We start from the raw sequence: 23,682 nt of genomic DNA on the forward strand, positions 1-23,682 counted from the left end.
TAGGAAAGAGCAGACAAGCTGTCCTGGTTAAACCACGACACAAGCTAAAGTGCTCTCCACTGAAAGGGCTTATCCTTAGAGCTAAAAATCTGGAAGCCAATTTGTCACAGTCCTGGTATTAGAGCAGTTGAGCAGTCCTTAATTTGGGCTCACAGAAATCAACAAGAATAATACTAAACTAAGAATTGCAAAGCTGAAGCGTTTTTTTCTTTCAGAAAAACGTATGGAAGTATTTTCTGAAAGAAAAAGAAAATTAACAAAGGAAAAACTAATACTGAATAAAGACTCTAACAGATGCTTTTATAATTTAAATGTGTCCTGTTGTGCCTTGCAGTTCACTAACTCACTAGACGCTCATACTTTTATTCCCTTTTTCCTTCCTCTTAGCCCTCAAACTACAGTGTAAATTTTAAGAGTTTGGGGCTTTGTTGTTGCTGGTGGTTTTTAACGACATTCCGAATTCTATGCTTACATTCTTTCCTTGATTTCCCTTATCTTTTGATCAGTATTGAAAACTTGGAACTGTTCAGAAAACTCAGTAACAACAAGACTTCTGCAGGTCCTGGCAGCATTTCTACATCATAGCTGTATCCAAATTATGCCTTCAGTTGGAGGCACATCACCATATAGAAGAACCTGTTGCAGTATCACAAGTGTTAGAGGAACACAAAGACGAACCCCTTGAGAGCAGGTCCGGTGTGAGGCACCTCAGGAAAGAGCTCCAGAGACAGATTTTACAACTGAATAAACTATAGAGTTTCCAGGGTTTCTAGCTATGTCTGCAAGAGTTGCACAGGGCCATGAAAAGTTAACCGTTCAGATTGGTGCTAGTTAAGGATCTCTTCCTCGTGCCCTCTTACAAGCTACAGGTACACAGTACCCATTCAAATACAGCTGAGAGCACTTTGGTCTGCAAAATATTTCAAAGAAAGCCTAAAAAGGAATTTAGGCTGTCAGATCTCATATTAGGTTTCCAGGCTTGGAGTTCAGAAAGATGATTTCTGATTTAGAAAGGAAGCAGCTTGGATAAATAATCCACGAAGCACATCAAACTTCAGACGCTCCACTGCTATTTTAAATGCACTTCTCAAAAAGTCATTTCAATGATTGGTTCTGAGTGCTTGAAGTCCAACAGACTTCTCTTGCCATTGTGGATGTTCAGGACCCTTCAAGAGCTGACTTCAGCTTGTGGCCATTATTCTAACAGCCAGAAAAATATTAATACCAATAGACTGTAAATCTAGTTATTATGTGCCTCATTCAAAATTAGTGAGAAAATAAATATGCAAACAGACTTTTCTGAAATACTAACATGAAAGTAATGCACATGTTATAATAAGAGTTTAATAAGATTATGTAGAATAGCTATTCTCAATTATCTTTTATCCTTGTATTTTCCAGTAACTGATATCAATGTAATTACTATCTATTTCATTAAATTTTAATTAAATACCTAAGCATTTAACAATCCATCATTATAAATTTTTGCACAGTATCATTATACTAAATAAACATTTAGGTCAGAATTTTTTAAAAAGTAGCAGCAATTTAAGTTACGCTTTTATATCTATATTTAAGCTCTATATCTAGCAATTGAATTTCAAAATTACTAAAAGTCACGTAGCTCCCCTTGAAAGAAAACAATAAACTATCTAGTAATATTAACAGTTGAAGGATTAGACCCAGAAGCTATAGAGTTTATGAATGGGCCTAATTCTCTTCCCCAGCCCTCTTTTGCTATTTGTGCTTTCTCCTTAAACATTTGAAGTGTCACCTTTCACAGACTTTCAAAAATGATTAAATATGTATAAAAAAAGTACATCTTTCACCTGTGTAAACCACTGGAAAATCCTTAACTATCCGTCTGCTGATTTCACAAGACTTTTTCTATAGCCAACATATATACTCTAAGAGTAAGGATAAGACTGTCAAGGACACGAAATGCAACTAGGAGCTAACAGCCAGCAAAATCTGGCAGACAGGTACCTAACTCTGGTATAGGTTTGAAAACTTCTTCCTTAAGACTCAGCCATATGTTATAGATCTAACAAAAAATGAAAATGAAAAGCAGCCTTATACCATTATTCCTTTTTTATCCCACTAAATTAACTTTAAGAGTATTCTTAAAAGAAAGTAATCCTTTCCTAAAAACTATTTGATTAATCCTCTTCTAGTCTTGTGAAATAAAACTGGAATAAGGTCAACCATCTTAAAGTATTGGCACTTGAACCTCTCCTATCTTACATAGAAAGTGAAACTACAACAATCCAACATGAAAACATCTAGTAATTCAGGTGACATCAACTAAGCAGTAGCCTTGATTCTATTAAAAAGAAATAACCTTTCTTTTTTATTATCACATCATACACACGCAGAGAAAACTCAGCTGGAATACAAGGTGAGTGAACTAATGAACTTAATTAACACACAGAAAATAAAAGAACTACCCTGCAAATGTGTGTGTATAATGAAACCGCTCAGCAAATGAACCAGTAGTCATAACGAAGTTTTGTATGACTTCTTCCTGTCACTGGAGTCAGAGGTATGAAAACTGGGTAGGAACCAAGCATTATAAATCTTTCTTGATCCTAAAATTATTTTTTTTTTTAAAGTTTGTAAGAAACGAAGTGCAAGTTACTTTTACTGCTCCATTGAGAACTCCAGCATCAGTTCCACTGCTGAGCACCCTGAGATTACCGAAAACCAGAAATAATGCAACACTGTAATAGATCTTGCCCTCACTCTGTTCAGATGGTAACAATACTCTATGCATTTCTACCCTAAGAGCTCAGATACAATCACATAAATAGTACGATATCATAGAGAACTCAGGTGCCAACAGAGACCACATGACTGCAGTTTAAGCGTGCTTTACCACCTCGCTAGTAACTGCATAAGAAGAGCAGCTGGGTATCACATCGGTGTGTTTTTACACAACAAAACCTGTCCAGTTTCTAGTGGTTTGAGGAAATGTGGTGGGAGGAGAAAGCCTCTAAACCTATGTGGTTGTATCGGCTGCATATGCCGATATACAAATTCTTAGGTATATGACAGCTCCAGGGAAGAGTTTTCCACTTCAGAGCCTCTTCCAGGGGTCTGAACACAAACTCCACCACAGTGTTTCTGTGATTCATAACAAGGCAGTTTATATCTTAGGAAACACATACCCAAGCACAAAGGAAGTAAATGATCAGGAGGCCAAATTTCAGTTAACAACAATGATTACAAATTATTTCAAATTTCTTTTTAATAGATTGCCCCCTAACAGAAGGGGCAATCTTTTTAATCTTTTCCCAAAAATTTTTCTCTGGCAAACAATTAAGTCAACAAAACTAAAAGATGGTTGTAGAATCACTTCAAAACCTGTAACATCCAATACTCTTGCTGGGTCTGTGCTTGGCAGTTGGCCCCTATATTGTTTTTTTCATTGTGTTAAAGCCACAAAATAAGGAGGAATTACTTCAATTTGAACAAGCACAGAGAGAGTGTCCTGTATAAAGCAAAATGAGCGATCCTTTAAGACTACAGAAATATTGTGACAAGGCAACTTGCTGTAGCAATACAAACGGTAATTTATCTTATATCCTCAAATACATTATTAGGCATGATTAAAGATAGTAATTTCACTTAGCAACAATTTGAAAAGAGTCTTTAACAACACAGAATAACTTGAAACCATACCCACCAGGTGAGAAAAGGCTGGATTGGGTTAAAGGTTCAAGTACAAGTAACATTTAGGTGGTCATTTCCTCTAACTTGCTAAAACTGCAGCTCTTGGTTCACATCCCTAACAGAAGAAAGAATCTCCCAAAGCCCAAATACTGCAGGGTAAACCTTTAAAGTCAGTTCTCACCGATTCTTAGTTTGGCCATTACTTAAACATGCAATATATAATGTTGATGAGTTAAACATCAAACATTTCACCCATTTTGATTTATTTCTTTCAATTCACTGGGAATTTTATTTATGTTTATAACTACAAGGGGTTTATTGGTGGTGCCAATAGATTCAGTCCAGGGATAGATAGTTGAGTGCTTAGACCATTATACTGCATTACAGTATATTGATTAGAATACCTATGGAATTACTAAGGACGAAACTAATAATGTTACTAAGAAAAACGCCCAGAAGGGATCAGGTCTAGCCTAACCAAATAATATGGTTTCAGCATTGCTGAAGAGAATACCAGCAGTCTAAAAGATGAACTCTTCCAGTTATTTTTTTTTTAAAATTGCTGTTTTTTCACCGTCAATAAAAATATTAATATAATTTTATTTCTCCCCTATATCATTTTTATGTACTGACACAATATTATCTATACTGTCCTCAAGACATAGAAGGTGACATTGGACCAATAAAAAACACAAAAGCACTTTCTTTATGTGCTTTCTGAATTTCCAGAATATCTGAGCACAAAGAGCGCAGACTGGTGCTGTATCACATACCACTAATTCAAAGCATTTAATCCTGTCTTCCACACATCGGCCAAGGCAATACAAATGCCAAAAAATTCCTCTTTGATAGCAGAATTATATACACTGTATATTATATAAGCCTTCTGTCCCCCTCCACTTGAATGTACACTATCAAATCATTCTGGCCATTATTTTATATTGAGCAGATGGTATTATGGGATTTTTGATAAAGAACAACAATCACCCAGCAAGGGCTGCAAGGGGGTCGCTGAAACCAAGATTAACAATTGATTAGCTTTAATGGACCGTGATAGTAATAAACAACAGAGCTCTGACAAACAAAGATTTGATTGTCCTGTTAATGCTGCTGACACAAATGGCTTTTAACTGGCTTCCTGAAAGTGTTAATATCTTCAGAGCCTCAGCAAATGAAGGACTTTGTCAAAGTGAGAACTATCCTGCAGTGAAGAAGCACTTATCGTAGACCTCTAAAAAATCTTCTATAAAGTGTATTTCTGATTTATTCAGACAATAGGTCCTATTTCTCCAAGGCTTAAAGTTAAAAAAAATAAAATGCAGCACACCTCTGCAAGGCTGGAATGTAACAGAACTCTAAAGCATTTGAATACAGAAGCCAGCATTCACTGAATACAACAATAATATGAATTATCACTTTCAAGGAGCTCATTTTATCCTTACTCCAACATGGGCTGGCAGATCTCAGGATCACAGCCTTCTAAATTCAATTTTTTATTCTTAGCTCTGAAAAGTTCACTCTGGGTTTTTTTTCCTTTCTGCACAGAAAACAGCAATTTGCATCATATTTTCATTAAAATAAAATGTTCTGTGATTACTGGAAGTAACCATGGTAAAATCTGAAAATAGAAGTTACAGATCTGTATATTTCTTAGATACATGTATGGGAAAAAGTCTACGGAAAGTCTCTGTTTCCCTTAATGCTTAAGCTCAAAATTTAAATGGACGTATGGCAAATATTCACAGAAGGTTTTAAAATTAAATCTAGATAGCTAGAGACAAAGTAAACAAAACTCCACCTTACATGACATTCAAGAAACCAAGGATATAGGAATTAATTAAAGGTAAGGAGGTATTTACGCATTTAAGTATTGAGTAACACTTTCTATTAAACTTTCCATTTTAGCTTAGATTACTTGGTTTCTAAATTAACCTGTTTCTTTAATTATGTGTCTTATTTAAGCAAAGGTTTTTCTTTCAAACATTTTTATCTGTGAGCTGCCACAGTGCTTCTCCCTCCCGTGTCATTCCTAAAGGCAACATTTTGAGACAATAATGGTACGGCTCTAAGGGCTTCTACGTAAGAGAAAAAAAATGTTGTCTGCTCTAGAGTCAGATCCAAACGCAAACCATTTGCACAAATCAAGGTCATACTAATCCCATCCCCGTGGGTCCCACCCCTGCTGCAAATTCAACTCTCTACAGAACAATTCCTTGCCAGTACGCTGCAACGATGAAACATGCTGCTAATTACTGTGTTTAAAAATCTTGACCTAAGCAGACATGCAGGGAATTTAAATGAAATCTCTAAAAGAGTAAAATCCACCTGCTTGGTCTCCCAACACACAAACAGTAAATGCGTAACCTGCCAAATACTGAGCCAGCCTTCATTAATTCTGTTTTCTGTAATCAGCATCCTTCTATTACTCACATGCTTGGCTTTCTACAGCAGTTCTTCAAGTAAGCTATTGTATAAACTGTTATAGTATACTCTGATGATAAATATTTAAGAAAATAATTATTAATTACCTGTAAGTCAGCATCAAACTCATGTTTCAGGTAAGCATCTTCTGCAGCTTCAACGAGACGCTGAAAAAAGAAAACAACATGTATTTTTGAAATAATAGATAACAATTTTAAATCCAAGTGTTTCTTCCAGTATAACAACAGGGATTGTTTGAGAATTGTGTAATTCATTGTCACCACATGATACCTGCTATGATACTTCATAGAATAGAAATAAATGATCCAAATTAAAAAAACAAAACAAAACAAAAAAAGATCAAGTTTTTTAAACCCTCAGCATCCATGATTGGTGATACAAAACTCTCAAAACAGCTCAACTACTAATAAACAAATTAGAAAAAAAAAAATAATTCCACTAGTGCTCAGCACCCTGCAGCTCCCATTCCAATACTGATTTTCGAAAGAACATAAAATAAAAGTTGCTTTCACGCTGGGCCTTATTTTGCACATAGGAGCCTTTTTTAAATCTTTCTTAAAATTAAAATAGGAGGTATTTCCTACTAATGCACTTGATTGCAAGCAACTGAAATAGAAAGGAATTTCTAAATAACACATCAAATAGAAAAGATTAGAAAAATAGAGATTAGGTTTGTTTACTTAGCAGATTTGAAGTGTTGTGCATACTACCTTAACATGGTACATAATCACAAGAAGATTTTTCCGCTATTACAGAAGTAATATTTACTGAATGACAGCAATTCAGTAGTATTTTTTCCTCTTAATAATATTCAGAACTCCCTGTAGTAGTTATTGTTCCTTACAACTATCATCTGAAGGAAAAAAGGAGTTGCACTAAAGCACAGCTACCTGAAAAATATAATTCATATAGGGGTTTGCTGCAGATATTCTCTTGTGGAAAGACATTATATCCTTTCTAAGGTTTTATTCAGGGTTGCTTATAGTTCTCAATATTTTAACTACAGAAGTAACTCCTTCTGGTTTTTATTTAATCTACCTGAACATTCATATATGTACAACCCAAAATTAATCAAAGAATGATCTGTCACAGAATATTCAATATATTATTTATATTTTCTTTGATCTATCAGACACTGGTACACATGTATATTTTCAAATATTTTGTATCATGAAGCAAGTGAGCTACAGGCCTTATTAACGATACACAGAGTGGACAGCCGTGCACACTTTTGCTTCCCTTTTCAGAACTGTATGCACTTCTATATCCAAGTCTTTGGATATAAATCAAAATGGAAACAGAATTCATATTGATTGCTATACAATTTGAACTATAATGGAAATTGAACCAAGAAAAATATTTCTGGTTGCCAATTCAGAGTAAATGGTTCAACAAAAGCTGACAGTTTAAGGCAGAGCCTTGTGGGTTACAGGGAGCATTTGTGTTCACCGAGCACGTCACAGCCTTTCCTTCCACATCTCTGTCTCATCGCATCGCTTACCCATGGGTGAGCACAAGCCTCACTAAATCCTCCATTCTCTCTTGGGCTTCTGCATCTTCCCTGCAGACCCCAGTGGGAGGGTTTTTCATACCTTTTTCCTTAGTGCCGCGTTACAGATCTCAAAGATTTGATGAAAAACTGGAAACGCTACTGATGCCTAGGTTGATACAGAAGACCAAGAGATAGCAGATGAAGTCCACCTTCCCAGAGCCCTGCGCTGTGTGTACAGCCCCGTCATTTGACTGTTTCCATCTTTAAAAATATTGTCCCATGTAAACCCAGCTGGTCTTAGCAAACTCTTTTGACCTAAACTGGAACTGAAATTCCAACCCCGGGCAAGTCAAACCAGAACTGAACTGAAAAATGTACCGGTTCACCTTCCCGCATACACATACGTGGTAAAAGAAGCCAACAACTAACGATGCATCGCAACAGGCTACGTGAGGAGAAGCCATGAAAAATATTCCACATAAAACAGTGAAGTTCTATGGAATTGTTCCTACTGTTCCTGTACTGTATGAATAGTAGTAAAAACAGACCTTGTGATTCGAAAGGTTATCAAACATTAATTTGACCTACAATTTTTTTGCATTTAGAATTTAAAAAGAGAAGTAGCACAAATTAACTATTCTGAGGGGGAAGCCTCACAGCAACTGAAATAGATTATTAAACACCTGAATGCTCTCAGAAGTCCAGCATGTTAGTGACCTGCTGAAGGTATTTTACAAATCTAGCCCTCATTTTTTAAGTATGGAAAAGACATTTTATATAAAATAACTACTCTAATTCAATGTATTTCTACAGGTGTGTACTCCTTTATATCGAAACCATAGTTGCACTACTACTCTGTGCACATCTAATACAAAAGATCACAACTCTGATGAGTCTGAGAGGAAAAAAAGTGAAAGAAGGGTCAAAAAAACCTCATCATGCAGAAACGAATACAGGGAAAAAAGAAACATGTTTTTCTTTCTGTGCAGAAATATTTACTTACTCACCAAAAGAAAAATTATTCTAGTAGTTCATGAGATACCAGTGCCTAGATATTAGCACCTAGTGGGCTAGAAAAATAATTCATGGCTTCTTATATAGTTTGTATTGATCCCAATGCGTTTCAATTACATTTTTGTCTCAGTGAAATAAATTTAAACTAAGATTTATCCCCCCATGTAAGAAATAGCTAGAGAAGCATAAGATGGGTAATAGTAGAAACATCTGGTAAGGAGGGCAGCTCAGAAATGAAAAGTACTGATGGATACTTTATTGATTTATTCATTAAGATTTCAGTTGTTACATTTGTTCTTTAAAAAAAAAAAAAGTTACCTACATTTCAGCAACATTCTCTACAGGAAACAGAACAACGAAAAAGCAAACAATTTACCAACACGTATTTTTCCTTGAAGACGTAGACACAAATACGCACGCACACTACGCGCTTCACCCTCATAAATCTAATAAGAAAATCAAAATTTTGGTACACTGAATGTAGACAACACAAGCATATGCTGAATTTTCTATGTAATAGTCCTTAACCAGTTTGCTTTAAATATCTCAAATTATGATGGAGACTGTGAAAAATCTGGGAGAGCTACAGAAAAGGTAAGCTAGTAGTAAGCCTAAATCCACAAAATGACATATTAGTGGATATATACAGATGATATCAGAATGAAAAAATTGTATACAAGTGTTTGGGGCTTTTTTGTTGGGTTTTTTGGGTGGTTTTTTGGTGTTTTTTTTTTTGTTTGGTTTGGGTTTTGGTTTGTTTTTTGGTTTTTTTGTTTTGTTTTTTTTTTGAAAGAAGTCCCCAAAGGGATGAAGCATGATGGAAGAAATTCCTTAACACTCTGGAGGCAAAAATATAAAAACCACATGTAATACTGCAACATTTTTATACTGAGGCGAAAAATCCCTTTTAAAATATTTTAATGACTGAACAGTTATTTAGCAATGATTCTCAACGTTAGCATGATTAGCAATTTTAACTTAATAGTTTATAATGACACTCTTAATACAAATGCCAATATATTTTCATTTGAATAAACATGCTCTAAATCATCGCTGTAGCAAATAAATGCTTACCAAGATGTGGTTATCCTGAAGGGAATTGTGAGTTATCTATATGCACTTACATGGAATGAATTATGAACACTGAGTGAGCACTGTTACACTTACACCATTTAAGGGTCTATATTTTAGCTCTACATGTGGAAAGGTATTTGCATGTGCATGCACAGACAAGTCAAGGGCAGCATATAATCTTTAGATAAAGAACAATTTTCAGGTTCTATGGCACAGTTCAATTGAGGTTCCCCCGCTTAAGGAACTAATCCTTATAACTTTCCCAATACGTGTAAATATGAGAAAGAAATATGGATAAAAACAGGGCATGAACCAAGAGAAGGAACAAATATCACACCCCAACCCCAATATAGTCACCAAAACACAATGTCAATGTTTGGTATTTTTAGTAGTACTAGTATCACAAATAATGTAGAGAAGGCTGAGAGAAGAAAAAGAAATGTTTGCTTCCTCTCAGTAACATTTAAAAACAAACAAAAAAGCCCAAAACTGAGCTATCTCTCAATAGGATAATTTTCTTGACAAATGGTATTTTAATTTCCGTGAGTTGATATTCCCAGATAAATTCTCATTCAAGTTAGGTTGTTATAGAGACAGCAAAGGAAAGGTGAATGAAACAGAATGGATGAGGGAAAAATAGAATCCAACAGAAAGTAAGAGGAAAATGAAACAGATGGGCAGAAAGGTGAAAATAAATAAAGACGAAAATAACAATTTCAAGGAAAAGCATCATGCAAACATCCAGACCATTTTAGCTTCTGAGAAGATCTTTACTCTTTCCATGTGCCTTGTAAGGGTTTCAGTTTACTTTTCAATGATTCTTCTTCATTAAAATCCCATTTTGAAGTTAGATTAAATAAATTCATAAGCATAACAGAGTTTGAAACAGCTTCTGATCTCCTGCACTGCAGAGGGTCACTAACCTTTATCCATAAATGCTGACTGAAGTTATGTTCCTCTCTCTCTTCAGCTATCAAATCTCGAAGAAGCACATTTATATTTCATTGTTTCCTTTCTATTTTTCTTAAGATAAACCAATTGCGACACATAAAACCAGAAACGCTGCTAGAAATTGCTCTTCTCCAAACAAAACTGCTACAAATTTCAAAAAAGGATAGAAGGCTTCTCTACCTTAATTATAACTAGTACCACCAACTAGGTACTGATATTATCTCAGTCCATAACATTAATAGTTTATATTCCATAAGATCAATATGATAAAATTTAATTTCAAAATAGGAAAAAAAAAAAAAAAAGCTATATTGTGATGTACTTAAACAGAAAATGAAAGATCTACCCTCTCAATTGTAGATGCTCCTTTACTCAGTCCCAGGCTCATGCCTCACTGCTACAAAAACAACCAAGCATAGCTTCAGTTCTGTCGGTTAAAAAAAATGTGAGCTTGTCAGCAACCCTTCTACTAATATATTCTTACCAAACTCACTAGACTCTGCCTCAACATCTCTTTCAGTTCATTGTATGAATCTTGCCAGTTTGAGCTGTTACCTCTGTATTGTCGCAGAATTATCATTTTAGGCCTATGAGAATTTCATCCAGAGTACGCCCGACAAGGGCCACCAATTCTGACCCTGCTCTGAGCAGTGGGATATCACAGTCATTAAAAATAAGTGTAGATAAAACTGTAGGAGGCTTTTATATCCTAGCATCTGAATGCATTCAACCAATAGCAAAAAATAGCCCTGAACCCTAACACACTTTCTCATCATTTTCCCATGGCATCAGATCTGTTTGAGGTTCACCTCCTATACAAACTTTGTATATGTCTTCAAGGTTGATTTGAGATGTGTTTTGGAAATAAAAAAATAATTAAAAGCCATTCTTATTAAAAAATGGCAAAAAGTCTAAACCCAAGAAAATCCTACGAACATGCTGCACTGAACATTTGTCTTGAAAAACAACAATATGTAGGGAAAAACCCAGGAATTTATGTAATTTTGAAAGCCTGTCTCCCAGACTCCTACGTATAGATTTGTAGCAGGGATTTCTATCTTAATCAAATGTAAACAAACTTTGTCAATAAAGCCAGCAGCTAGCAAAACAAAGGAAAACTAATGCCTGTTTTTAAGAGCTTATTTCTTTCATATTTTGTAGCAAGTTTTCTGGTACATTACTAAGCAAATACCAGCAGTATTCTGTATATGGAAAATACAACTACCAACAGTTACCCTTCTTCAGGTGAAATACTTGGTGAAATTTTAATAACCTTACTGTTGATTTGAACATCTAATTTCCAATCAAAATTTCTAGTAATTGAGCTGTGAACGTGCCAAAAATATTTCCTAAAGCGCAGCCAGATAACTATTTAAAACATAGTTCAGCAGTTGAGTATATTCCTGGGAGAGAAACCAGAACTTGTGTTTCAATCATCAGAGCAATTTTCTTTACTGGCTTCTTCGTGAGAAGCCTACGCTGTGCATGGGGGAGCACTCAGTAATAGATTACCAAACTTTAAAAACATTGCCCAGGTACCTTGCTATGACTTCCCCATTTTGGGGTTCATTTCAGAAGTGAAAAAGGGATTTCCTTTCCAGGAAACCTGGAAGGCTGCAGGTGCTTTGAAAACTTCTGAAAAGGTTGGGCTGTTTTGGAAAAGAACAAGATTTATTAGCATTAAGTGAGCTTAGGTAATATCCTGGCATGGGTGGTAATTCTGCCGCAAGTCCTCCTAACTTCCATCAGAGTTCTGGGGTTTGCTTCTTTCACAGTTCGTTTAATGGAGAAAGTAAAGAAGCCAACAGAGAATATTTGTTGTTGTTCATCATTATCCCTATTACTTTCTATGCTTGAAAACAGTATCCTACAACAGGGCAATGAATGCACCGATGTGCAAACAGGCCTCTCAGTCTCACTATTTTATTGCAAATAGATTTGCATGTTTGCCGTAACCAACGGCAGAGTAGATATGAGAGACTGATGCTGACCTTGGAGGAATATTTGCTACCATCAGAAACACATGAGTTTTTAGACAGGCCAATGACAACAGACTTGCAGTTTGGCTGTTTTTTATCCTTGAGATTGTGGGGGGAGAACGGGCAGGGGACATAGACAGTTTTTTCAGAAAGCACAGCAGCATATCTTATTTCCCCCTCTGTTCTCCTCAGCTACAAGATATTTTCTAGGAAATTCTATCACTAAAATTGCTGTTGCTGTGGCTAAGATGCACTGAAAATGATTTAGCTCCTGTTATCTCGATATTAGAGTTCCTAGTGCTTCTAGTGTAAGACAGATATCAATCTTGCAACTAATGCCAAACAAAAAAATGACTGCTCTATGACTACTATCAAATTCCACTAGAACAACTCACTAGACAATGCTCAGTCACAGTAAGTGCTGCATCAAAGCACAAATTATAGATAAAAGATAAAAATAAATTAAAAGCCTAGCAATTATTGTAAATAATTCAATTATCCACTTATATTCATTCAAGACTGATAGATTTTCAGGTTGATCATTGTTACAATGCTAGCTGGTTTTTTTGAAGCAACATAAAGAGCTCAGCTTGGCAAAGAGCTGGACAAACAGAAATGAAACTAAATGGATTAAAGTACACAAAACTCGCACGTTGCATAACAGGGGCTAAGACAATCCTGGAGTAATTAGATGCGTTTTTAACTTAACTAGGTCAACACTACATTTAGTTATGGCATCTGGAGATTGCCGTGGAATGGAAGGAAGACTGCAGACGAAGAAGGTAACACATTTGTCTTGTACTGACTTCTGCTGTGCTCGAGGCTGCATAAAGCCAATATATCACACATAAAATATGCAGATTATCAAATCCACTCCTACCATGTTATTATGTCTACCACAGAGCAGAAAGGAATGATGTGCTAAATAAGGTTTTATACCATACTTTTAATTCCATATGTCCCAGCCATCAAGGAATCAGTTCAACTGCAGACACAACTTAAAGCTCTTTCAGGGCTATTTAAAATGTGATTTGCCTGCCTGGGGTACAGCAGCAACCAGCTCCTCCAGCCACCTCTCCTACCTCAGGGCCAAAGGGAAGGTTCTTCAGCATTTCACACCAATCATGTATTCATCCAAAGCTGGGTAATTCTCTGGAAATACCTTTATCTATCTTTTTAATTCCACTTGCAACATGGCAACACAATTTCTAAAGTTTTGCTTTCAATGAATAATTCACAACTGGTAGGTTGCTCTCTTCCACATAAATTTAAAAATCTGTTTACAATGTTACTTTGTAAAACACCTTCCAAAATCAAGGGAAGCTGGCTTATGTATGCGTCTAAATATCCACCTGTGTACACATACATTTATATATATATTTATTCAATACTAACCTGTAAGTATCATTATAATCCTTATTCCTGGCTCCTGTACCAAAATCACTACATGAAAACATTTGATTTATTAATTTTTTTTCACACATTTAAGCTACCACAGGTCACACTCTTTACCTGACTGTCACAATCACTATTCTGTTTGGACAATGCCAGACTGTCTTTCTGCATTTGAGTATAGTGAGGACTTACACAATGTCTGAGCAAAAATAGTTTGCCCTCAGCTCTGACAGCTCTCAACATGATTGCTGGATGCTTGGCAGATATTACTGAAGAAAGATTTGGGATAACTGTTTTCATGCAAGTTCATTTAATGCAAAGTTCTCCATTGGTAGGATTTATCTCACCTAACCTCAGCTATTTCAGTTAATCATCTCTCTACACAAGTTAACTAAACATCCTTCATATGTAGAGACAGAAAACTCCAAAGGTGCTGCTTGTCCCATTCTAAAATAGCTCATAAGATACTGGGAAGAACTTTGGAGCTTTTCCTTCACTCTTTTATTCATTAGATGTTTAACTTTGTATGAATGAAGTTAAGGGAGATGAATCCCACGCCATATGTGCAACATAAATGAGCTAGAGAGAAATGGAAATATTCCCATGCTCACTCGATAGGGAAAAGGAGTCTTGAGGCAACACTTTGTCCTGACAGCAGCCCTGGGACTAGTCGAGGTGTTTCTGTTCTGTTTACATTTAGAAGCACCAAGTGAAACCAATTGTCTTTGCTTTGCTCCCTCCCTCAGCTTTTTCCTCACCTCTGCACTAAGGCTCAATCTCCCAAGTTAATTCAAATTCAGCTTGCAATTTGTGGTCCAGTTCAACAAAATCAGCTATGATATACTGTTCTTCTTCCAGTTTCCAACCAGATTACTATCACATAACAACAGCAAAAAAACCCTCAAGATTTATTACTCAAAACAAAGGTCAGTTCCAGAGTTTGCAGGGACTTATTTCCGTTGCCTAGCCCAGCACTCAATCACAAGACACTGAGCCTTGTCTTTGCTTTCAAACCAAGCCATGAAAACTGTAAGTATTACTCTCTCTCGAGCAAAGTCAATTGGACTGTTGTTTTTTTACTTCCCACAGAGGCGGGATTTCAGTTGCCGATAGACTAAATTAAAGGGAAAATTAAACAAAGAAACAAAAAAAAAGGAAAATAAAACTCTGAGTTTTCTACTAAAACCTTCCCAACTCCCTATTGCAAGTGGAATTCTCTAAGCTAGATATTGAGGCAAGTAGAGTATTATTGCAAAGATGTGAAGAAAGAAGTACTTCATGAAGTAAGGGGGTGGTGTCTCTTCAATCCATGGAGCCAGTTTAAAATGGGGATACAGTGAAGATATTGCAGCAACTATTCCATCTCTCACAATAACTGTCCTGAGAATTTAAACAAATCAGTATTAGCATTGTTATATTTCTATAATTTTATAACAAAAATATTGCGCTAAAAAGTTCAAACACTGTTATGGATGCAAAGCCAAACTAAGCTAGGAAATGCCAGAATGAAGTTGCCTATAACTTCATAGTATCATAGAATAGTTTGGGTTGGAAGGGACCTTTAAAGGTCATCTAGTCCAACCCCCCTGCCATAGGCAGGGACATCTTCAACTAGATCAGGTTGCTCAGAGCCCCGTCCAACCTGACCTTGAATGTTTCCAGGGATGGGGCAACCACCACCTCCCTGGGCAACCTGTGCCAGTGTTTCACCACCCTCATCGTAAAAAATTTCTTCCTTATATCTAGTCTAAATCTACCCGCTTCTAGTTTAAAACCATTCCCCCTTGTCCTGTCGCAACAGGCCCTGCTAAAAAGTTTGCCGCCATCTTTCTTATAAGCCCCCTTTAAGTACTGATAGGCCACAATAAGGTCTCCCTGAAGCCTTCTCTTCTCCAGGCTGAATAACCCCAACTCTCACAGCCTTTCTTCATAGGAGAGGCGTTCCACCCCCTGATCATTTTTGTGGCCTCCTCTGGACCTGCTCCAACAGGTCCATGCTTTTCTTGTGCTGAGGGCTCCAGAGCTGGACCAGTACTGCAGGTGGGGCCTCCCCAGTATTATAGTATCATTTTGTCCATATGATTTTGCTTGGTTAGAACACTGAAAAATACCATCTAAGACCTTTGTAGTCCTCACTAACAGAGTGATGACAGTTGGTATCCATTTCTATATGTATCAGTAATGGATTTTGCAAGCACTCACCTGAGTCCTAGAAATCCAGTGTTACATCTCAGGTTATACAGGTACAGATTCTTTGGCCCACTTCAATGCTGCAATGTACCCAATTCTGCCTTCAAACATAACCATGGCTTACTCCTGTTCCTTTGCTATCTGACCACGGCCCTAGACCTACTCCTATTTCTTTCCTATCCCTCTCTTCACATCCTGAGCTCATTAAACTCATATTGCCTGTCCCAAACTGCAATGCTAAGGTTTTTTATACTACTCTCCACCTCTTCTCTAGCACCTACCAATTATTCTTCCTCCTTTGTCATATCAGCCCTGGCATCCACACTGCCAAGCATGTTCATGACCAGTCTTTTCCAGGCCCCTACCAATACCTCATTCCTCACCCTGCCAACCTATACTTCCAATTTTCCCTATTCCCTGTACAATCTCATTGACCCCACCTAGAATATCTTTTACCATTTATATTTCTAAATCCCAGAACAGTCCAATCCTGTTCCCTTTGTCTCCTTATACCATCTCATCATTCTCCATTCTCTGTTCTCCTTGTGCCAGTACCTTCCTCAGTACCTCCCCTAAACCCATCAACAGACTCCCTTAACTGCTGACCATTCCATTTTCCAGTGCCCTAACATGAACACAGAGAGAGACGAGACAAGAAATCTCTCTCCTTAAGTCTCCTTAATCTCTCTCCTGGGTCTAGAAGGCACATGCATGCACTGACGGTGCCTCAGGAGAGAAAAACTTTGTTTCCCCTGCCTGCTGCTGGCTTGAGCCATAGGAGACTAACGGTGCAACTGCAGGAAAGTCTTGTTCAACCGTGTACTGAAAAATCACAGTGCAAAGAATTTTCGAAGATTTCACTTACAGACATGCTCTGATATGTTTCTAGTGGCCATATGCCTCTATGTGCAGAGTTTCCAAATGATAACAACCTGAGCCAGCTGGAACAGATTTTCAAAGAAAATCTTGTGTCAAAGCCACATCCCTGACAATTTCAAGAGTCGGTTCCCAAGCATTGGAGTGCTATAAAGTCTTAATGAAAAGAACATCAGTATTATTTTTAAGAGTAAATCAATGCATTTTCCCCTAGTTTCTTTCTTGGAAACAGCTGAAGTTCAAAGACAAAATTCCAAGTTTTTTTGGTCTCCTGGACCGTGCTTTATCATTCTGAAGATTGATTACTGTTGAAGATGCTGGAATTAATTACAAAAGCAAATTTCAGACTAAGTGATAATTTAGTCTTTTCATAATTTTGTATATTCTGGCAGGTCTGGTAAGAAGAAAAAAAGGCTTCATTGAAACTCTCTGGTCACATTTATCTAGCTGATTAATCCTGGGATCTTACGTCCACACTTAGTAACTAGACATTGGTTTCATGTGCCTAGAAGGATTTTCTGGTACACTATAAATTAATGCTGAAGTCACAGAATAATACAGGGGCATCACTTTTCCAAGATCATGCTTATATACAGACTTACAAGCCTATCTATAGGTACAGACTCCATCCCATCTATTAATTTATTATTTTTTTAAAATTTTTTTTTTTTTAATAATAGAGCAAAAAATACTATCTCAAGAACAATACTAAACTGTCCTTGTAATTAAAGGAACATTTGCAAATTCCCAAACCCAAAGGAAAGGCTGCATTGCATAGTCAGAATCTTATCTGCTTTACTTCGTAAAGGTAATGAGTTCAAATCCAGCGGGTGTTCTGGTTTTTTTATTAAGAAAAGCCTTGTAACTTGTATTCTCCTAATAAGTAAAAGATTGCTATACTTTCACCTCTTAATTAGTTTTTATCAACTGAAATGTTCAGCATTTAATTATCGTATGTAGGTTTATTTGGAAAACGAAGTAAAATATGCAACACAGCACCTCATTTCCATTAAGTTTGACACACCTCTAAATTTTGCTATGACCTAGGGAACTCATTTCATAGAATACTCCCATTTTTCCTAATAATTTTTCCTCTTGACTCTCAAAGTACTTCTAAAATGCACTTGGGGAGCAGTATCAGTCTTCACATAGCTAACTAACACCTGCAGGTTCAAAAAGTGACAACCGAAGACTGCAACCAAGCTGACAAAAACTAATACCTTGTGTTTGCAGAGGCGGTGAGTAAATTATAACAATATTTTTCCACTTATTTTGGATTATAGGAGAAGAGCGAACCACCCCATGCTGCTGGCAAGGCTTCCTCTATTGGCTGAATGACTCCCTCACCCACCACCACAGTCTCTTCAGCCATACATTCATCTACAACCAGCAAGTGTGCTCCAACCTTCAAAGTCCTAACAAGGACAAAACCACTAAGGTCATTAATGTTGGTATAGGCAGTTTTAACTCCCAGCCAACTCTGAGCCTGAGAAACACATGCAAAACACTTTTTTTCCTAACAAACCATGAAGCTCTAAAGACCTGTGACTGCTGATGCTCTTTACCTTCTTTGTTTTTCCAACCTAAAACCCACACACTGGTGTACGAGAATCACAAAAATGAGACATGCAAAGGGGAAAGGAAAGATCTAAGCTATCTCTGTGGTTCCGTATGGATGTAGATTTTCCTTTGTTAAATCCTCATTCCGTGAAGCTGCCCATGCTTTGCAGGCTGAAGCCTCTGTGAACACCTTGACTTTGTACACTCCAACAAATCTATGGCCAATTTGGCCATAGCATGACCAACGCCACGTATGAGAATGGGTGACAGCTCCTCCAGCTCAGGGTTTGTGGGGTGATAGCAGGAGACTGCCTTAAGCAAACATGTAGGGCCAGCCTTAGACGTTACCTTCATGTAACCCCACTGACGCCAGTGAAAGGGGTTTATGATAGACCTGGTGTATTTGTGCAATGTTAGATTCTGAAATTTCTCATCCATTGGTTATTAAATCAGTTGGGTAATTGGCTTTTAAATAGTGTCTTTCATGCCCTTTTAGCAGTTGCAACCCATTCCAGAGTAATAAACTGAATAAAGTCATTTGCAGTATCTGCCATGAAAAATATGTAATATTGAAATGAAGATTAAATGAAATATATTTTCTACAACAAAAACATAATAATTATTGTTTTTACTACACCAGGATACAAAGATGAGTATCAAACATGCTCAGTACTTAGGCTTTCATCGTAGACCCTTGAAAAAATAAACACTGAATTAAAATGAAGAACACTTCCGTGTAACACTAAAATGGTTCAGAATGAGTTCTCACCAAGCAGATTTCTTCTATTTCTGATACCTGACACAGTCCATATAAACTATATAAGACCTCAATTATATAAGTAGCAATAAACAGAGCAATGACTTCTTACATCAGAAAATTCCCCAGTGGTCTACTGTAACTATTGGTGGATCTGAAATAAGAATTGACTGGAAAGCCTTAGGAGAAAGATTCAGTGTAATTACAGAAAAAGTATACAGAGATAGTGCATATATAACAAACACAAATATTTATAAAAGAAATTACAGCTCAGTTTACACTCTTCTTTCCATGGTTCTGTACAATCGTCAATTGCTTACAAGCAATTTGCCTACCACACTTCTCAATTCAAAGTATTACACTGGTAAGTTCTCCTAAAATTTCTGAGTTAAAAACGAGGAGAAATAAATAAGGTCGTTACCAAATGTTGGCATGTTACTAACTTTCCCAAGCTTTCTAGACTACTCAGATATTTCCTGAACTAACTAGAACAAACCCTTGCTTTAGTACAGCTCTGACAGAGCCCTACCAAAAAGCCCATCCTCTCCGCACAACCTGCTTGTCCAGAGAGCAGCCAGGCATCTTTTCAGCATTTTAGTCTCTGTGAGGACGTTCCAGCACAATGTTACCTGAGGATTTTTCCAAGAGTTGCTCTTCTTTGATCTGTTCTGAAGGACACAAGTTTTTGCATTCAAAGCCCAGCCACGGTCACTGCGTCACAGCAGGGCTGCTGCAAGTGGCCTGGAGGAGCAGGGTTTGATGCAGACACTGTGCCACTGGGTGAGGGACAACAGAGCTGACTGGGGCCTCGGTGAGGCACCAAGTGATGTAGATACGTGCCCTCAGCTGGGACGGCTACACAAATGCGTACACAGTTGTTTATGATATCGCTGCCCTGAACTCTCCCCAAAAATATTCTGCAAGTTTTACCCGTCACCATAAAGACAATAATAGATTCAAATCAAATTTTAGTTACTTAATATAGTATTTTAGCCTTTTAAGTGTCTGTATAGATATGAATAAAGGTAGTTGAATATAACTGCAAGGTTGAAGTCTTTCTAAAATTAATAAAATCTTTTTGCTTGATACCCTCTCCAATCATTAAAAACAAACTCAAAAGAACTACTATTTAAAATACAAAATATATAGCCTAATTTTTTGCAGGTCTTTAGCAAAGGCTACCATTTATCATCAGATACCTTTGTTACACTAGTTTGTAAGGAAACGAGCTGTGCTTTGCTGGGATCTACCTGAACACTTGGAAAGGAAAAATCAACTACTGTACCATGAATTTTTACGTAAGTGGATTGTTTCTATACATTTCATCGTGTTGATTGATGAACACAGCAACCTACTGATCTAATGTGCCAGATCCTAATAAAATCTCCAAAACCTGAAATACTTAAAGCACCAACTGAATCTGAAATGTAAGTAGTTCTTGCTCATTAGCAGTCTACTTGTGAAGTGCTCTTTCCCCATCACTGCTTTCGTCCAAGCCTTGTTATTTAACATTCCACTGTCAAAATAAAATATAACTATAGCTATGTCACCCTTAAACTCTCAAATATAGGGGGTTTGCCCTCTATGTCTACTTAACAAGTAATTTTTGTTATCTAGTGTAGCTAGGAATAAATTATGGTTGCCGTACATAACATTTTCTAGACAGCACAGAATTTGGGGGACAAAGACTGCCACCTTTTGGCAATAGTCTATAACAGAAAAATGCCTGTTTTCTTATGCTAATTAATACTGTTCTAGTAAACATTTTTATTGCATTATTTTAGCAACTTATATCCAGCAAACAAACTGAAGAACAAAACACAGGGTTCAACTGAAGCCAATCTGGAAAAAACCCTACCTTCAGGATTGCTATATACAAGGTTTCTTAGCATAAATCAGAGGAATCAGAGCTAAGGTTTTTTTTCCTGGAGGACACTAGGAGTAGATATCCCTGGCACACAACGTTGACTATTACACAGGAAAACTAATTTGTTTAAAAATAAAAAGATGAAGGCAGGCACATATGAATTCTTTTATGCACAATTTTCTTTTAAAGCACTAATTTAACCCTTGAGTAGGTCTGCTCTATACATTAGGTCAGAAGACCTAAAGAAAAAAAATATTAAATAATTAACAATTGTATCATAATACAAATAATATTTTGCCAACCCTAACTTGGATATTTCCTACATTTTCTGTGCTTGACCTTGGAAACAATTATTTTCATTTGGGTTTTTGAGTGGTTTGGTTTTGTTTTTGTTTTTTTTTTAAATAGGTGAGATTAAAAGGGGTGAAACCAAATTCCATCATACAGCACAACAGTTACACTGGCATGGTTTCAACAGGAAGACCTTTACATCTGGAAATGTATCTGATGGAAAAAAATCATCAGGGATGGTTGAGTCACCAATCCCTGGAGATATTTAAAAGACGTGTAGACGTGGTGCTTCGGGACATGGTTTAGTGGTGGACTTGGTAGTGTTAACAGTTGGACTCAATGATCCTAAGGGTTTTTTCCAACCTAAATGATTCTATGATTCTACATTGGTATTCTGCCATTGGAGCAAAGTAACTGTAACAGCAAAAGACTGAGCCAGCATCAGAAAAGGAAAGGACGAAATGGATTTCTTAGTTTACGGATTTTCTAGTCATTTGCTCATGGCAGAGGAACGATCAGGAGTTACACTGCATTCTCACTGGAATTGTTTCATCATACTTAAAGATGTGCACATGAATGTACAGATGTACCCTGAAATGACATTAGTACCTAGAGGTCCAAAAGAGATAAGAAATACAGAGGACAAAGGAAGGGCCAAAACAAAACAAAAGAGGGAAACTTTTAGAAGTTTAAGTCAGCAGAGTGGAAAAAAAAAAAATTAACTTTGTTGTTATTTTTATTTTCACAAGATAATGTAAAAGCCAGAACTTGCAGAGAAGATGAACTAAGATAGTACTAATAAAGCAAGACTAATTCGTGAGGATATCAATATGTGAAGAAATCATACTAATAAGTTAAAGAATGAACACAGAAAAGCAGACATATTTTTGTTAAAACAAATGCAATTATAGGAAGATCAAAAGAGTATTTTTCTGAGATCCTCAATGCTGAAATTCACAAAAGCAAACAACAATCGGCCTTTTTGCGACAGCTGAGCCATTTGTAGAAGAATGAAGTTGTGAAGAGCTTCAAGAGGCAATTGGAATACTGAGGAGTAACAAAAGCACCAGGTGTGAGTAATCTTGCGACGGGATTATCACAAACGAGGGGAAAAAGGGAAAAGGAAGTCAAACACTTTACAGGGCTATTTGGTTGGTTTGAGTTTGGGGAAAATTTTCAAGCATAAAAAAAAGAGATATATGCTGTATTCCAGTTTTAAAACTTAAAAAAAAAAATCTACTCATTTTACATAAAACTAATCTGATATTGGAGAATAGCGTTTGGAAGCTTTAGCTTAAAATGCTATTTTCAAAATCAGTTACATTATGCCAGCATATTAAATATGTATGTATCTTCCACAAATGTTGGAAGGTTTTTTGGTTGGTTTTTGTTGTTGCTGTTGTTTTTAATTGTATTAAACACACATAATCTATTAAAACTGGGAACTTAAATAGAACTCTACTTCTGATTTTAAGAATCTAAATATCTTCACAATTAATAGCTCACCCCCTTTAAAGGCTAGCTGTATTGAAAACAAGTGACCAACCTCGTGCCATATGGAATTTCATTGATTTAACAGAATTTTAGCAGTATAATCCTGCTTTTACTAGTGGGAGTTATGAAAGCAGATGAAGGGTAGCAGAGCACAGCCGAGCCTACTACCTGTCTGGCACCATAACCATCCTGCACAGATGGAAGAGGGATATGGTACAGGCTTCCAGATCACACAATTCACAGCTCTTTGGAGCAGTATGACAGTACATACTGCTTAAAAAGTATTTTGCTACTGTCAGCAGGACTTCCATATGGGGACTGCTGTGTTCCCAATCTATATATTACACCACTTGCTGAAGAATGCGCCATTCACAGTATTTTCAAAATCATGTCCTGGTGGTCAAGCTTAATGTCTTTAATATCCTTCCCTTGATAGTTTTCAGCTCACTGAGGAAGCAAAGAAAAACATCTTTTAGGACTCTCAGATATAAAGGCCAGGCATAAGGGTGTAGAACAGTATCATTATCTTGGCAGCCTCTGAATTTCTGTTGGTGTTGAGTTTTGGGGTTGTGGTTTGGGGTTTTTTTTTGGTTTTTTGGGGGGTTTTGTGGGGGGTTTTTTTTGGGGG

The 23,682-nt window shown here is 36.7% G+C and overlaps 1 protein-coding gene across 1 annotated transcript in view; it reads right to left on the reverse strand.

Moving 5' to 3' along the window:
- LOC104076770 (voltage-dependent calcium channel subunit alpha-2/delta-3) overlaps positions 1-23,682 on the reverse strand; it is a gene marked incomplete at both ends in the record, with an annotated part of 201,168 nt that overhangs the window by 150,680 nt on the left and 26,806 nt on the right. The window contains one exon of the mRNA XM_009577761.1: positions 6,201-6,260. Coding sequence (XP_009576056.1) covers positions 6,201-6,260 — 60 coding nt within the window. The remainder of the gene's footprint in view (positions 1-6,200; positions 6,261-23,682) is intronic.

Source organism: Fulmarus glacialis, unplaced genomic scaffold (assembly GCF_000690835.1).
Source record: "Fulmarus glacialis isolate BGI_N327 unplaced genomic scaffold, ASM69083v1 scaffold9394, whole genome shotgun sequence".
In the NCBI taxonomy this organism is placed as follows: Eukaryota; Metazoa; Chordata; class Aves; order Procellariiformes; family Procellariidae; genus Fulmarus; species Fulmarus glacialis.